The 14,830-nt window shown below is 42.9% G+C and overlaps 1 protein-coding gene across 16 annotated transcripts in view; it reads left to right on the forward strand.

Moving 5' to 3' along the window:
- Positions 1–14,830, forward strand: part of LOC143269404 (disks large homolog 5-like) — a 99,130-nt gene that overhangs the window by 78,748 nt on the left and 5,552 nt on the right. For 12 of the 16 annotated variants that reach the window (XM_076554522.1, XM_076554528.1, XM_076554519.1 and 9 more), the window contains 3 exons: positions 5,744–5,903; positions 7,050–7,181; positions 8,396–8,579. In XM_076554522.1, the coding sequence (XP_076410637.1) occupies positions 5,744–5,903; positions 7,050–7,181; positions 8,396–8,579 (476 nt within the window). Of the gene's footprint in view, positions 1–3,551; positions 3,765–4,590; positions 4,914–5,743; positions 5,904–7,049; positions 7,182–8,395; positions 8,580–14,830 lie in introns of those variants that run through there. The other 4 variants (XM_076554515.1, XM_076554524.1, XM_076554521.1 and 1 more) reach the window with 4 other exon arrangements.

Raw genomic sequence — 14,830 nt, forward strand, 5'->3', positions numbered from 1 at the left:
AATCCTCTTTTGATAGGAAACATCAGTGAGATAAGAGGTAGGCACATATAGAATGGTTTTGTGTATATTTGGCTAGGGTGGGTAGATATATCTTCTGGGCTGGGGAAATGTGTTCATGGAAGTTTGATGTCTCACAATTAAGTATTGAAAAAGCCAAGCTGTCTGAATTCCTAAGGATGCAACTGCCTCTAGGAATGTGGTGGTATTGTGTTCCCCGAAACATTGTGCACCCAAATAAACTTATCTGGGGTCAGAGACAGAACAGCCACAATATTAAACATAGAGGATAGGCAGTGGTAGCACACACCTTTAATCCTAGCATTCCAGAGGCAGAAATTCTTCTGTTCAAGGATACAGGCAAGCATGGTAACTCATGCCTTTAATCCCAGAAAGTGAGCCTTTAATCCCAGGGAGTGATGTCAGAAATCAGAAAGGTATGAAAGGCATGAGGAAGCATTTGGCTGGTTAAGCTTTTAGGCTTTTGAGCAGCAGTTCAGCAGAGATCCATTTGGATGAGGACTCAGAAGCTTCCAGTCTCAGGAAACAGGATCAGCTGAGGAATTGGCAAGATGAGGTAGCTGTGGCTTGTTCTGTCTCTCTGACCTTCCAGCATTCACCCCAATACTGGCTCCCAGGTTTGATTTTATTAATAAGACCTTTTAACAATTCTGCTGCACCAGGCCTCCTTCTTAGTTGCTGGAATTTGCAGGCAATCCATTATACCTTGCTTTCCTGATCTTTTCACATCTCAGATTGATTTGCAAAGTCATATCTCTCACATTTTCTCTCTATCTCACTTCTCTCCTCTGCTTCTTTACCCCAGCACTGCTCTGCATGTTCATAAAAATTTTCATACCAATTTTGGCACATGCTTTGCTCTTAAATTTCAATAGGTCCTTGACTTGGTCTCTACAAGACCTATTTAGAAATAAAGTTGATAATCACATTTACAGCCTTTGGTTCCATGCTTTGGTGGAGAAAGTCCAGAGATCTGGAGAACGTGCATTCCAGGCTGACAGTGGGGTGGCTCCTCTTTACAGGGGCTGTCAAAAGTAGAAGGGTGAGGTTAGGCTATAACAAAGCTCTTTGATTCAACAACCCTGAGCCTCTCCCCTTGCCGGTCCTTCTCATGACCTCCTATGTGTATTGGACCCAAAGATAGCAGTACCAACCATTCCCAAGCATGTAGAGTGTAACAGGTGGCTCCAGACCAAGGAATTTAACTTTTGTTTGCCAGTTGAAACACCATAATAATGATGTACATCATGTTCTATCCCATGATTATTGAATGCCTGGGGTGTGTGTGTGTGTGTGTGTGTGTGTGTGTGTGTGTGTGTGTATGCATGTGCATGTGTGTTTCCCAATCAAGGTGCCTCTACATAGCCTAGACTGAGCACTGCCTTGCCACTGACCTTTCCTTTGTCTATTGATTCAAGATTTGGACCATCATACACTTCCTAGGACTGTTTGTTGTAAAGATCTGAGGGCTTAACTGGGCGCATGTGTCTACAGCCAGACCTGTAAAGAGCTAATTGCTGGGAGTCATCCCCGGTGGTGGATGGGTCCAGCAGAGGATGTAAGGCATCAGAGGGGAAGGAAGTGAGCCAGGCCATGGTGGTCGAGAGAATCTTGCAGCCTGACTGACTAGCAGCCAGAGTGTTTCTTTATTTATACAGAATTTAGTTATCAGGAACTAGAACATATCATTTTTTGTTTTGGACTCATTTTTTCACTTCCTTTTGCTCATCTTTTAGTCATCATTAATAAACTATGACAGAATAGAGTTATTATTTCAAATCATTTTCCCTAAGGTTTTGACATCATTAATAAACAGAGTTATCATTCTTACTCATTAACCCCATAGCCCAATTTTTTGAGAATCTAGAGGCATTTGACAGCCTGTGCTCAGGCTGGTTGCTTTGGTTGCTTCAAGGACACTAGACCAAAACAAAATCTTCAGCCACTGTGGACAATTTGCTATGTCTCAAGCAATGTATTATTAACTCTCAGTGGTCGGAGTGCCCAGGAAAAATCCTCAGGCTAAAGCTGCTGCAGTTATTATTCAAATTCTGGCATAATACAATCAATGTTCACATTTATAACTTTATAGAATTTGTCTATATGTCTAATCCTGGCATTCTGTTGTTCCTTGGTCATATGACATTATAGTGGCTCTACATGAGCTAACGTCTAAGAGAGGGAGGTCCTCATACTTTTATCATCTTTCCACTCCATACTTTGCTCATCAGTATGTCTCTGTGTAGGGCAGAGTTGTATGCCACATAATTGTCTGAGTGTACAGTGGGAAGAGCCTTGTAATATGAACTGTGGCCAACTCCTCTCGACCTTTTTGAATTTACTTTGTTTTGAATATCTTGTTCCAGTGTAAGTATAGGGACACATGTTTCAAGAGTGTCTCATAGCCTCATGAAGAGACCTCTGGCTTCTTTATATGTCACAGCCTACAAGGTGTAAGGAAGACCTTCAAGTAGATAAGGATATCTCCCTAAAAGCAGGGGCTGAAATAGTATCTTCAGGACTTTCCTGGGTAAGCTCAGAAGCAGCATTCCTGGGAGAAGGTATAAATGATTCATAAGGAATTTTCCATCAACCCAATATCCTCAAATTGTACAAATATTAAAAGTGCCCAAGTATGTAACAGGTGGAGATGAAAACCAAAGGTGGCATGGCAGCCATGATGTGGCTCAGTTTTGCTGGATCTTTGTCACACAGCTGGCTTTATAACTTCTGCCATTCCATTCAGATATGACTGTGCCAGCTAATCACATCTTCACTCACAGCCTCATAGCTTGAGTGAGCTCTGTTTACTCTCAAGGGGAAATTTTTTTTTCTTTTGGTTTTTCGAGACAGTGTTTCTCTGTGTAGCTTTGCGACTTTCCTGGGACTTACTTGGTAGCCCAGGCTGGCCTCGAACTCACAGAGATCCGCCTGGTTCTGCCTCCCGAGTGCTGGGATTAAAGGCGTGCGCCGCCGCCGCCGCCGCCGCCGCCGCTGCTGCTGCTGCTGCTGCTGCTGCCGCCGCCGCCGCCGCCGCCGCCGCCGCCGCCGCCGCCGCCACCACCACCACCACCACCCATCGGAAATTTTTATTACTATCTATGTGACTTATCTTTGTTTTGAACTCCCGAATCTCTAAAAGTCTGAGGATCTTCCCCCATGATGTTTACTTCAGAGGACTCATCACTCCTACTCCCCATCATCCTGACCCAATTCTTAGCATCATTTATTTCTCATCATTCTGAGTATGGATCTGAAGCAGGGGAAGAGCCATTCCTGTACAGTGTTTTGAAAGTGAGCCTTCAACTCCCCATAGATAGTTTCTAATGAAGCAGAGAGCTAGATCTCTGACTTTGGAAGGAGGGTGTGCCAAAGAAGTTTGTGTGTGACCCCCCAGAGGGACTTCTGATATGGCACCTTGGTTTCAGATCATTTTGGAGTGAAGTAGTTATCAGGGAGATAAAGGCTGTACTGTGGACATCAGCCATCTCCTCCCTGGACATTCTCCTGTATCCTGGAGAGCCCTGGCATTCCATGTGATGTCACCAGTGTTGTGGTAACACCAACTGCCATTGGGGCATCTGTTCATTACCTAAAGGTTTCACTTGCAGCCATGCTGGCAAGACTGAGCAGGCTCCTTGGGAGACGGAAGGCAGAACATAACGAGACTAGAGAGAGGAGGAAGGAAGCTGGCCTTCATTCTCAGTGCCACACATCAAGAAATAAATGGTTCTGGGGAAAGCGCAGTGAGTCCTGAACAAGGGATGGGGAGCTTCCTGAAGGAGGAAAGGCTTCAGCTGGGTTTTTCACAATGGGACTCAGGATCTAGGAGCTGTTTGGAAGTAATGGACCTATTATGTTTCTCTGAGTTCCTAAAAAGCAGACCTGGAGTTGAGGGTTTCTGGTGGTTAGTTTGGCAGAGAGCCAGGAATGGTCAAGCCTGCAGCTGCTCTGCTCAGGGCCTCTGCTTTCACTCCGAGTGGGAAGAAGCATAGGAGGGAGAATGAGGCTTCAGTTACAGCACTGAACTTCACCCTCAGTGGACATTGTTTGGTTGTGTGATGCTAATAACAGGCAGAGTAAAGTCCCTTGGCCAGAGTGGGAGGTTCTCATTTTACCTCATAGCCACTTGCAGGGCAGGAGCCGCCAAGCATTGTTGCATTTCAGTGACCCCTAAGGTTCCTGAGTTCCTGCCCGCTCACTAGCCAGTCATCTTTTCTCTAACTTGGGTGCAGGAATGGGCCATCACTCTTCCTGCAGGTGTTTGTTCTTGGTGTCTGAGGGCTCACCTGAGGATGCCCAGTCCTTAGGTATCTCCAGTCTGTCCTGTCACTAGGTGATCACACCTTTGCTAACATCATGATGGATGGACTGTACTCTGCTGAAGTTTTGGAGAAATTTTCATCATTACCTATGTGACTTATTTTTGGTCTGACAGGACACTCATAATCTCCCCCCACTCACCCACAGTGTAACATCCGTGTTCAACTTTCCTGATATCTTCATTCACTTCATGGAACTTATCTTCCTCCCCCATCATCCTGAGCTGATTTCTTAGTATCCTTTACTTCTCATCTTATTGATTAGAGATCTTAAGGAAGGGAAGAGCCCATTCCTGGAGAGTGTTTGGAAAGTGAGTCTTCACCTCCACAGGTTGACCTAGTGAAAAGTTTCTAATGAATCAGAGATCTCTTGATGCTGAAGGTGCTGAAGGCCTTCCCCTGTGTCTCAAGGAAGGCTACTGGAAAGGGAAGCTTGGCTTTTAGTGAATTGAGGAAGAGATAGTTATCAAATAAGTGATGACAGTTGGCAGTGACTCTAACAGTCCCTCCTCTGAACATTCTATTGTCTCCTGGAGAGCACTTGACAAGATCTGTGAATTCACCATGGTTGTGGTAACACCATCCATCCTTGGGGCATACCTTAAGTGCTTACAGGGCTCACCAGAAGACATGTTGGCAAGACTGAACACAGTGGTTGGCAGAGAGATCTGGCTTTCTAAGGAGGAAGTGAGGCTTGAGGTGGACCTTCCAAAAATAGGGTTCAGTAGCTGGGGTCTTAAAAAGAGATAGGTCTATGCTGCTTCTCTGGATTCCTGAAAGGGTAGACTCAGAGTCAAGGATTCCTGATGGTTAGTTGGCAGAGAGCCAGGAGTTGTCAAGGCTGCAGCTGCTGTTCTGGGAGTTCCTTAATTTCATTTTGAGTGGCAAAGAAGGCCAGCAGGAGTCACAGACTAAGGAGGTGTCAGGGTAGGGTGTTCCTACAGTTCATTGTCAGCGGATTCCTTTAGGTTCCATGGGTATCTGATGTGAGTACCAAGGAGGGAAACTCCCTATCCATGCACCAAGGTCTTAGACATTCAGTTACTTTTAGTCCTGGACACAGGTGAAAAGGGATTGGTGGTGCTAAGCACTAGGGACTTCAGGACTTTGCTGTCTCACGTCAGATATGAGCTGATATTTCCAGAGCTGCATGGCTGGGTAACATATGCCTTCCAGGGACAGTGGAGCTGCAGTAGGGGCTGGTGCACATATCTAGCCAAAGTGACTGGGGTCAGAGACATGGCTTCTGAGCCCCAACTTGAGGACAGCTGTCCTGCTCTTTGGGTCTTCACTGGGTTCCATGCATTCCCTCTTTCTCAGGCCTCTTCTTGGGACTCAACATGATCTCTCCTGGCCCTGTGCCATACAGCCGTACAAATTCACTTATGTTCTTCTTTGTACAGGGACTACTGGAAAGGCATCAACTCCAACCTCCCTCACTGAGCAAGAACAGCAGATGAACAAGGTGGATAGACTGACCCGTCAGCTACAAATGATGACCAATGAAAGGAATGAACTCTCTATAATGCTGGCCAATTTCACCAACAATGATTTGAACAACAGGTAGTCATTATGTCCAGTTCTATGGTGACTATCTTGATCCTACTGAGTCAACCCCAGCAATCCTCAGGTTATTGGAGGCTGTATCTTCAGAGTATCCTCATGCCCAGGCTAATTTTTCTGAGTGCATCTGAGAGGCAGAACAGAAGCCTAGTTGGGAGTGAGATGGGGATACAGGCTGCCCTGCTTGCTCCAAATGAAAAGCAGAGCTTGTGGCCTGAATCACAGTCTGGGGATAAGGGCAGTAGTATATGAGCTCTTACATGCATTTCAAGAGTCTTTGACAGGTGTTGGCTTATGGGAGATGCTATGTGCTGTGAGTTTATGGTGACTCTTTGTTCTGACCAGCAGGAGCTTGGGTGCTGGTGGCTGTTGGAAGCAGCAGGAGGGGCCAGGTGCCATCTCAGTGTGTGCTTGAAGGCTGAACTTCTTCACTGCTCCTCTCTGGTCTTGATCCTTATACTCTGAGACAATGCTACCTCCCTACATTTATTTGACACCGTGTGTGTGTGTGTATGTGTGTGTGTGTGTGTGTGTGTGTGTGTGTGTGTGTGTGTGTGTGTGTGTGCATGTGTACCCAATCCTGGCAGTTGGAGGTCTCTGGCAGGGCATGTGGTTCTTCCTGTGTCAGGAAGTTTCCAGGCAATGTCAGTAACTCACTGTGAGCAACAGTGTTCTTGGCCTGTGTGCTCATGTTGGCAGCCCATTGGAATCCACTGGAGACTTATAAATTTATCCTTAAGTTGGGTCTACTCCCTGAAAATACTGATTATGTGATCTGGGCATCCATATAGCAATAGGAACCTGGGATCAAAAATCCCCATTCTGAAGACACAAACAACATTATCATACATTTCTGGTGGGCCCAGACTTGTGACACAGACCCCTGAGGACTTCTTGGAGAGTTAATCATTTCCTCCAGACCCAGTGATGGCACCCATGCAGCCCTGGCTCACTCCCCTAGCACCACCTGACTGCTGGTCTGAGGCCAGGACAGCGAGTTTAATAAGCACCACATTGTCTTACTTTATAGGTTCTATAATATGACATCAACTGTGTTGGGGTAGTTGAGGGCACCACCTGAATTCATATGGTCATTGGGTCCTGTGTTCATGGGGTTCTTTGTTCCTGGGCCATGCCCTACCACAGGCTCAATTTCGAGCTGGAGATGCTGAATATGGAACATAAAAAAGTGATGGTGGACCTGGAGAAATTCCCTAATGAGATAAGTGAGGCCTTGAACAAGTGCAAGGAGTTGACCGAGGAAACTGTCTCCTGCAGGTGAGTAACTGACTTCACTGCAACCCCATTACTTGGGAGTGACTGCTTTTTACCATGTTTTTGTCTTTGAACCAAAGTGAGGCCTTTTGTTCTCGCCTGTCTGCCCCATAGCAAGCAGTCTGCCTTGTGCTCTTGACTTGGGCCTCTTGGACCAGTTTTGCTAAGAGTGAAGTGTCTGTGAGCCACTCCCATCATTGTCCTGCCAGCCTCAGAGGCCTCTAGATAGAAAAACTATTAGCACCATGATGGGGTAGCAGGCATTTGTGTGTCTCTGGGGCTTTGGCAGGGCTTACAGAGCTGGTTCCCATGGGACCCACAGATGGAATCTATTCCCATTGGATCTTCTGTCCTCCATCAAGAATGTTTACCCTCATGTACTCACTCATTGGTGGATTCTAGATATAAAATGAACAATCAGACCACAACCCATAGAACCATAGAGGCTATATATATAGCATGGAGGTCCCTAGGATGACTGTGGCATATAATCAATTTCAGTTTTACTCAATTATTGAAAAAAAAAATAGCCAAATGAATGGAAACACATGAACTATGAACCAAAGGCTGAGGGGCTCCCAACTGGATCAGGCCCTCTGAATAGGTGAGACAGTTGATTGGCTTGATCAGTTTGGGAGGCATCTAGGCAGTGGGACCAAGTCCTGTGCTCATTCCATGAGTTGGCTGTTTGAAACCAGGAACTTATGCAGGGACACTTGGCTTAGTCTGGGAGGAAGGGACTGGACCTCCCTGGACTGAGTCTACCAAGTTGATCACAGTCCTCGGGGGAGGACTTGTCCTGGAGGAGGTGGGAATGGAGGCCGGGCTGGGGGTAAGGGGAGGGCGTGGGAGGGGGGAGAATAGGGGAACCCATGGCTGATATGTAGAACTGAATGGTATTGTAAAATAAAAAATATATATCACAAAAAAAAAAAGAATGTTTACCCTCTACCTGCTGTTGTTTTCCCAACAGTTAAGCACATGTTGGGGGAGGCAAACCGTGCTCTCAGAAGTACATGGATCCCTTTCAGTTTCAGGGTTTTCAGAGACAGTCTGAGTCTCTCTGAAATTTGGCTCTTCTCTGGCTTTGCCAGCTACTAGGTTATGCTGGCATGGCTACAGTGGACTCTAGTCAGGGCATGGGACCTTGCATGGATGATGTGGGAGTGGCATATGGAGGCTGGATGTGGCTCACCTTGTTCTTTGTGGTGGTTCAGCATCCTTCACAGCCAGCTCCTGAGTGAGAGGACTCATCTAAAGGAAAAAGTGAGCATCTTGAGAGAGAAGAACCGAAAGCTGAGGGGGGAGCAGATTTCGCTACAAGAGTCCTGTGAGGAGATGAGGAGGCTCTGTGGAGAGGCCCATGAGAAGATCTATGACCTCTGGGCCAAGGAAAAGCAGGTAGGCTGAGGTATTGTGTGCAGGCTGCCCACCATCTTTAATCATACAGATGTGCATTCACACGCAAACACACACACACACACACACACACACACACACACACACACACACACACACACATTCATGGGACCATCTACCCACTTATCCATCAGATCACCAACATCTCATCCAATTGTTGGTTTCTGTGATCATTCCTAAGTCTTTCTGGAAAGTTAGCCTCTTATGAGATCACAGGTTGGAAACAGCTTTGAGGAGCAGTGCCCTGTGAAAATGCCAAAGGAGTGGTTCTCATTGTCACCATTTTTGTCTTCTCTCATATGTTACATCTCAACATCAGCTCCCCCTCCACCCCTCCTCCCACTCCTTCACCCCCAGATCCCTCCTACCCCAGGTCCACTCCTCCTTAATTTCCCTTCAAAAAGTTGCAGGCCTCCCATGATTTTATTTAATTATTAAAATAACACTGAACCCCGGGCTTTGCAAATGCTTGTTACATATTCTAACAATGAGCTATATACCCCATCTTTTAAAATCTTGATTAATGGTCACACCAAATTGCACAGATTAACTTTGAACTCACAGTAGAGTTCAGACTAGCCTTTAATATTCAGTTCTTCTGTCTCAGCCTCTGAGTAGCTAGGATGAGGGGTGTGCATCACAAACTCAAACCTAGTCTAAATACTTCAATTAAAATTAATAGTTAAACCAAATGTCAAAGGTCAATGGATTACAAATATGTGTTTTTAAGACATAGGTGCTAAATTATTAGTGATCTCAAAAACATCAGTGAAAATATAATTTAGATGTGTCATCATTAGTAGACAGGTAGCTTTAAAAAAATAACATAATGGTTGCTTTTCAAGAATATTTCTTGGGAGTCACATAAATGCCAGGAAGTAAGCTATACTTGGAACAAACAGATAAGATGTCTGTCCTGAAGGAACTGAGGAAGTTATTACCTTTTATCCATCTCGTACATTCCAGCTGCTTTTTGCTCTGAGCAACCAACCCTCCAGCTCTTCTTGTGTCTGAGACCTCTAATAGAGGATTTTCCTGCAGGAGGCAGCATCCAAACCCTCCTGTTGATTTGTCCATGAAATTCAGTCTCCACAGGAATGGCAATCTTACCTCCTGCCCATTATTCACAGCCTGCAACTCACTGCTATATATGAAAATGATTATATGCCATCAAATCATAGGAATTTCGGCTCCTTGTTAATATTTTAGTGGAAGGAAATTTTAAGCTTTCCCTTGGGTAGATACTACATAGTTAATAACTATTTTAGAGTGTTATAACTATTAAACAATTTATTTTTATTTTTATTGAGTGAATATTCTCTTTTTTACTGAAAATAGATCATTCTCTCATACAATAGTTCCCAACAGTAGTTTCCCCTCCCTCCACTCCTCCCAGTGCCCACAAACCTCCCCTCTTCCTCAGATCTGCTCCCCCTTGGCTTCTTTTCAGAAAAGAACAGGCCTCCAAGAGACAACAGCCAAACATGACAAAACAAGATAAGACCAAACAAAAATAAGACAAGACAAAAGCCATCATATAGACTGGACAAAGCAATCCAATAGGAGGAAAGATGTCCAGAGAGGAGGCAAAAGAGTCAGAGACAAACCCACTCCTACTTTTAGGAGTCCCATCAAAACTCCAACATGTACGCAGAGAAGCTGGTGCAGATACATGCATGCTCCATGTTTGCTGCATCAGTCTGTGTGAGTTCATGTGAGCTCTGCTTAGGTGATTCACTGGGCCATGTGACCTGATAGAGAGTTTCAATTTAGACTCCCACTTCCACACAATGACTGGCTGTGGGTCTCTACACCCATCTGCTGCTAGAAGAAACTTCTTTGATGACAACTGGCAAGACACCAATCTATGAGGATAGCAGAATATTGTCAAGAATATTAGCAATTATTTTATTGATTTTTTTTGTAGTTACATTTGGTTCTACCCTAGGTCTGTGGGCTATTTGGTCTCCAGTTCCTGGCCATCCTGGCAGTGTAGGGCGTGGACTGCTTTTCCTTCCATGGGCCTCAAGTTAAACCAGACATTGTATGGCCACTCTCTCAAGTTGTGTGCCAACATAGCCCCAGCACATCTTGCCCGGAGGACAGACTATATGTTGAGGTTTTTGCAGCTTGGTTGTTGTCCATGTTTCTCTTTCTATAGCTGCAGAGTACCTTTCCAGGCCAAACAGAATAGAAGATAGGGGTGAGAGCTCCATGAAGGCAACATCTTGATCTCTCTATGTTCAATGAACTGTGTAGATATTGCCCACAACAATGGTACCCCACTGTCAGTTTTCAGAGACGAACACTTTGTCCTAGCATCAATCTGGGTTGTTAGGGAGATCCAGAGAATTCCCTTACCAACAGTTCAACTGACTGCAATCCAGTCTCACCACTGGAAGCCTTGCCTGGCTACAGAAGATGGTCAGTTCAGACTCTGTACTCCACTACTAGGAATACTCACTAGGATCACCCTTATAGGTTTCAGGAAGTTTTCTCTGCACTAGCTTTCCACAACATGCTCTAAAGGCCCCCAACTCCAGCTGTCTCTCCCCATACTCTCTCCCTCTATCCCTTCCCCCTAATACATGGTCCCTTCTAATCCTGCTCCCACTAACCCCAAATCCCCCTGAAAAATATATTCTATTTTTCCTTCCCAGGGAGACCCATGTGTTTCCTCTAGAGACTTCTCTTCATCTAACTACTTTGTATCTGTGGAATGTAGCTTGATTATCCTTTACCTAACAACTAATAATATACTTACAAGTGAATACAAATTATACTTGTCTTTCTGGGTCTAGGTTATCTCCCACAGGATGTTTTTTTCTAGTTCCACACGTTTGCTTGCAATACCAGTTGGATATCATTTTATACTCCCTTGTGTAAATGAACTACTTGTTCTTTATTCATTCGTCCATTGAGGGACATCTAGGTTGTTTCCTGTTTGAAGTTATGAATAAAGCCACAATGAACATATTTGAGCAAATGTTCCTGTGGTAGGATAGAGCATCCTTTGGTTACATGTCCAAGAATGGTTTACCTGGGTCTTGAGGTAGATCAATTCCCAATTTTCTGAGGAAATACCATATTGATTCCACAGAGGCTGTACAAGTTTGTAGTCCCACCAGAAATGGAGGAGTGTTCCCCTTGCGACAAATCCACACCAGCATGAGCCGTCACTCCTGTCATTAATCCTAGCTATTCTCACAGGTATAAGATGGAATTTCAAAGTAGTTTTGATTCACATTTCTCTGATGGCTAAGGTTGTAGAATGTTCCAGTGTTTCTCAGTTATTTGAGATTCTTCTTTTGAGAATTCTCTGTTTAGATCTGTACCCCATTTTTTAATTGGATGTTTTTGTTTGCTGATGTCTAGTCTATTGAATTCTTTATATATTTTGGATATTTTCCCTCTGTCAGATGTGGAGTTGATGAAAATCTTTTCCCATTCTATAGGCTGCCATTTTGTCCTATTGATGGTGTCCTTTGCCATAAGAAGTTTCTCAGTTTCATGAGGTTATTTTTAATTGATCTTAGCTCCTGTGCCAGTGTTCAGGGCTATTCCCTATATTCTCTTCTACCAGGCTCAGTGTATCTGGTTTAATGCTGAGGTCTTTCATCTACTTGGACTTGGGTTTTGTACAATACAGAGAATATCAATCTATTTGCAGTCTTCAACATGCAGACATCCAGTTTGACCAGCACCATTTTTTGAAGATGCTTTCTTTTTTTCCATTCTTTCTTTCTGGATTCTTTATCAAAAATCAGATGTCTGTAGGTATGTGTATTTATGTCTGGGTCTTTGATTAGATTCCATTGATCAATGTATCTGTTTTATGCCAATACCATGTGGTTTTATTACTATAGCTCTGTAGTGCAGCTTGAAATCAGGGATGGTGATACCTACAGCAGTTCTGTTACTGTTGAGGATTGTTTTAGGTATCCTAGTTATTTTGTTTTTCCACATGAAGTTGAGAATTGTCTTTTCAAGGTCTTTAAAGAATTGTTGGAATTTTGATGGGGATTGTGTTGAATCTGAAATTTCTTTTGCTATAGAATGGCCATTTTTACTATGTTGATCTTTCTGATCCACGAGCATCAGAGAGCTTTCCACTTTTTGATATCTTCATTTTCTTTCTTCAAAGACCTGGAGTTTTTAAACATACGAGTCTTTTACTTACTTGGTTAGAGTGACCACAAAACATGTTATAGTATTTTTGGCTGTTGTAAAGAGTGTTGTTCCACTGATTTTTTTCAGTATGTTTATTATTTGTATGTATTTGTGCTAATGAATTTTTTAAGATAGTTTTGTATCCAGCCACTTTGCTGAAAATGTTTTTCAACTGTAGGAGTTCCCTGGTAGATTTTTTAGGGCACTTATATATACTATCATATCATCTGTAAATAATGATATTTGTATTCATCCTTTCCAATTTGTATCCTCATGATCTCCTTCGGTTGTCTTATTGCTCTAGCTATATCTTCAAGTTCTCTATTGAATAGATATGGATAAAGTGGACAGCCTTGCCTTGTTCCTCATTTTAATAAAATTGCTTTGAATTTCTCTCCATTTAATTTGAAGTAGGTTATATTCTTGCTGTAAATTATCTTTGTTATATTTGGGTATATCCCTTGTGTCTATAATATCCCTGTGGTATACCCTAATAAAACTTTCCGGGAAATTAGAGAACAAGACAGCCACTGGATTAGACATAGAGGCCAGACTGTGGTGGCACACACTCCTTACCTTTAATTCTATCACTTAGGAGGTAGAGATTTGTCTGGATCTGTGTGAGTTCAAGGCCACACTGGAAACAGCTAGGCAGTGGTGGCACATACCTTTAAACCCAAGGCTTGAGATCTCATGTCTTTGCTTGGGAAGGACACTCGCCTTTAATCCCAGGAAGTGAAGGCAGGAAGAAGAAAGGTGTATAAGGCATGAGGACCAGGAACTAGAAGATTTAAGCAGTTCAGCTAAGACTCTTTTGAGTGAAGACTCAGAGACTTTCAATCTGAGGAAACAGGATCAGCTCAGGAGTTGGCGAGGTGAGGTTGGCTGTGGCTTGTTCTGTCTCTCTGATCATTCTGGCTCCAGGCTTTTTATTTATTATAAGACCTTTTCAGATTCATGTAACATATCTCCAGGACTTTTATCATGAAAGGGTATTGGATTTTGTCAAAGGCTTTTTTTTTGGCATTAATTAAAATGATCATTTTTTTCTTTCAGTTTATTTATATGGTGGATTATATTGACTAATTTTCATGTTGTACTGTTCTTACATCTCTGGGTTGAAGTCTACTTGGTCATGATAGATGATCTCTTTGATATGTTCTTGGATTTGGTTTGCAAGTATTTTTATTGAGTACTTTTGCATCTATGTTTGTGAGGGAAAATGGTCTGTAATTCTCTATGTTGAGTCTTTCTGTGGTTTGGCGTTCAAGGTAACTGTGGCCTCATAAAATGAATTGGGTAATGTTCCTTCTATGTTTATTTTGTGAACTAATTTGAGGATATTGGCATTAACTCTTCTTTTTCTGGATGGGAGAGTTTTAATGACTGCTTCTATTTCACTAGGTGCTATAGGTCTATTTAAATTGTTTATCTGATCTTGCTTTAACTTTGGTAAGTGGTACCTATTGAGAAAATTATCCATTTCTTTTGGATTTTCCAATTTGATGAAGTACAGGATTTAAAGTATGTCCTTGTGATTCTCTGGGTTTCCTCAGTGTCTCTTGTTATGTTCCCATTTTTGTTTCTGATTTTATCAATTTGGATATCCTCTGTCCATCTTTATTTAGTTTGGATAAGGATTTATCTATCTTGTTGATTTTCTCAAAGAACCAATTCTTTGTTTTATTGATTTTCTTGTGTTGTTCTCTTTGTGTCTATTTTACTGATTTCAGCTATGAGTTTGATTATTTCTTGCAGTCTATTCTTCTTGGATGTACTTCTTTTTGTTCTATAGCTTTGAGGTGTGCTATTAAGTTGCTAGTAAGAAATCTCTCTAATTTTTTAATGTAGGCACTTAGTGCTATGAACTTTCCTCTTAGCACCACTTTCATTGTGTCCTATAAGTTTGGGTATGTTATGTATTCATTTTCATTGAATTCTAGAAAGTGTTTAATTTCTTATTCATTTCTGTTTTCCCACTTTTCATTCAGTATAGAGTTCTTCAGTTTCCATGAGCTTATACGCTTTCTGTTCTTTCTGTTGTTGATATCCAGCTTTAATCA

The sequence above is a fragment of the Peromyscus maniculatus genome, chromosome 18 (assembly GCF_049852395.1).
Source record: "Peromyscus maniculatus bairdii isolate BWxNUB_F1_BW_parent chromosome 18, HU_Pman_BW_mat_3.1, whole genome shotgun sequence".
Classification (NCBI taxonomy): Eukaryota; Metazoa; Chordata; class Mammalia; order Rodentia; family Cricetidae; genus Peromyscus; species Peromyscus maniculatus.